Here is a 2793-nt window from a genome sequence, read left to right on the forward strand (position 1 = left end):
ACTAAATAATGGCACACGGTACAAGACAGGAAGCAAATCAATGAGTTTATGTGTAGCAAAAGAAGCCATATAATATATCCAATACATATTTGTGGCAATATATTTCCTTTTTTAATCAAGGACAACAAAATAACAATCCAAAGAAGAATGTATTTCCAGAAAACATGCAGCCTAAAATGCTGTTATAACTAACCACATCCATCCAGCACATAAAGACCAACATACCAATATACTGGGAGATAAGAGTTAAATAAAAAAATGTAAAAAAAAAAATCCATGCTTGCTAAAAAGTCAAGCAAGATAGAGAAAAACACTTCCATAAAGGATGTTGCAAAGTGTTAAAAAAAAAAAAAAGCAATGTATGAGATAGAAAAAACTACTTCAAACAAACCAATTGAACCAACTATGAAAGAGAAAAAAAAAAGATTAAAATTATTTTACAGAATATCCATCATTAAGCATGAAAGGGCGCTAAACTACATATTTATGACACATAAGAAGGTATCTTCACAGATCTAAATTAACCAGAAGAGCTAGCCAAGAAGGTATCTCACATTATCTAGCAAAGAATATACGAACCTTTCATAGCCCAGAAGCAGTCAGAAAGTATATACCTACAGGAATTTGGGGTTCAATGACCCTATTAGTCTGTCAACTAGAAATTTCACCATTTGATCCTTTCAAATTAGAAGAGACCACATCTTGAGTCACAACTTGATGTAATGTCACATTGCCTGGAATGAATCCATTGGCAGTTAGAGGTTGATCAGATTTTATATTTCTTGCAGCACCAAGAATGCCATTGTACCCTCTAGTTCCAACTACATTACCTACTACTCCTAGCCTACCACCCATATACGCAATATTCGGCAAAGCATTAGCATAAGGCACATGACATCCCTGAGGACTGGCTATCATGGGCCCATACCAGAAGTTCCTAGAAATATCAGATGGCACTGCATATCCGTTACTTCCATACCCACCCATAGGGTACCAACCATAATTGCTTGATCCATAGACATAAACACCATCATTACTATACCATGGCTGAGGCGCAAAGCCAGGAACTGCGCAGCTAGGACTATAAGGAGGAAAACTTTTAGAGGCTCCTCTTTCACTCCTGTATCTTAGCTTATTAAAACCATCATAACCATAGTTTCCCTCTTTTGGAACAGCTCTCTTGACCTCCACCTGTCTACCATTCAAATCATGGAAACTTTTCACCATAACATTTTGTACCGACTCTTCAGAATCAAAAGTGATGAAACCGAATCCCCTAGGCCGGTGAGTTACGCTGTCCTGCATCACCACTACATCAGTTATGCGACCAAACCGCTCAAAGTATTTCCTGAACTCCTCCTCTGAGATACCAGCAGACAAACCCCCTACAAAAATCTTTTTAGTCCTAATGTTGTCACTGCTACAGTCATTACAACTATAGTTACTCGCTCCCCTGTTCTGTACTTGATTTTGGTGTTGGTGTTGCTGCTCACTTCTTGGTATTGCTTTTTTCACTTCTACCTACGCATAATCAAACAGAACTGACCATAAGACAACCAAATAAATACTCCATTCCAAAGTAATAGCAACTCAACCGATTATTATCTATTTTACATGAATTTTATCCTTACTTTCATAAATACCAACTATTTCGCTGTCTTACCACCTCCTTCATTGACCTTTCAGATAATGTTACTCTTCAACTACTCCTTTCACAATGTTTCTTCCCAAAACTTATATCAAAACTTATATCAGGTATATTTTCCTTAATCACAGTGCTATAACCTTAAATGGTTAATGTTGTCGAATGAAGGAAAAAATCATTTTTTACGGGGGAAAACTACGCCATGCATCATTGTGACTTTCATGAAAATAATTATCGATATTAAGAATAAGAGATTGAAACAGTAAAACCTACAAGAATTCATTCCAATTATATCAAAACCCTAATTAATCAATCAAAGAATGCAAAAATGGGAGTAGGGCGAAAGTGAAGAAAACAAAACGAAGAAGCGAAGGAAAGTAGCTGACCGTTCTTCCGAGTATGACATGGGTGTCCTGAAGAGCTTTATCAGCAGCAGCGAGATCGGAAAAAGTAACGAAGCCGAAACCTCTAGGGATTCGGGTAGTGCGGTCCAAGGAGATGGTGCAATCCAAAACGACGCCGTATCTGGCGAAGTGATCTCTGAGTACGTGCTCGGTGGTGTCACGCGAGATACCCCCAACAAAGAGCTTCGCTTTATCAGAATCCATCTTCAAATTCATTCTACTGTACACAAAATCCCTAAATCCCCAATTTCCCAATCGCAAACCCTAAAACCCCTAATTCCTTCACTCGCTACTACTACAGTGGTAACTGGTAACTCCGTACTCCCAGCATTGCAATTCGCATAATACAAACCCTAAAAAGTGAAAACCTACCTACGACCACCCGTACCCATTTTATTGTTTCACTTATCCTGGGCCTATGGAAGCCCATTGGGCCATATCCCCTTTGCGCATGTTGTATCCCTATTTACTGGCCCAAACCTATCGAAAATTACATTGAGACCAGGTCAAACCACGCTTAAGCAGGCTTTAAAGTTTTAAACAGTGTTGACATAAAAAAAAAGTGGGTCTGATTAGTGGAAAAAATTATGATATTTATTAAAAGATATAATTTAGTCTTAGTTTAGTAAAATTTTTACTTTTTAAAAGTAGTTTATAAAAGTTAATTTTTAAAAGATGATTTTTTAAAAATTGTAGTATTTATATTTGAACAGTTTAATAAATTAAATTAAAAATAACTTTTAA

The 2793-nt window shown here is 36.8% G+C and overlaps 1 protein-coding gene across 1 annotated transcript; it reads right to left on the reverse strand.

Moving 5' to 3' along the window:
- Positions 1-380: 380 nt before the first annotated feature.
- Positions 381-2418, reverse strand: LOC112706401 (RNA-binding protein 1). Its single transcript, XM_025757698.3, has 2 exons — positions 2032-2418; positions 381-1521 (listed from the first exon to the last, which is right to left on the reverse strand). The coding sequence occupies exons 1-2, from the start codon at positions 2263-2265 to the stop codon at positions 652-654; spliced, it is 1104 nt and encodes a 367-aa protein (XP_025613483.1). The 5' UTR covers positions 2266-2418; the 3' UTR covers positions 381-651.
- Between the last annotated feature and the right edge of the window lie 375 nt (positions 2419-2793).

This window comes from Arachis hypogaea, chromosome 8, assembly GCF_003086295.3.
Source record: "Arachis hypogaea cultivar Tifrunner chromosome 8, arahy.Tifrunner.gnm2.J5K5, whole genome shotgun sequence".
NCBI classification, from domain to species: Eukaryota; Viridiplantae; Streptophyta; class Magnoliopsida; order Fabales; family Fabaceae; genus Arachis; species Arachis hypogaea.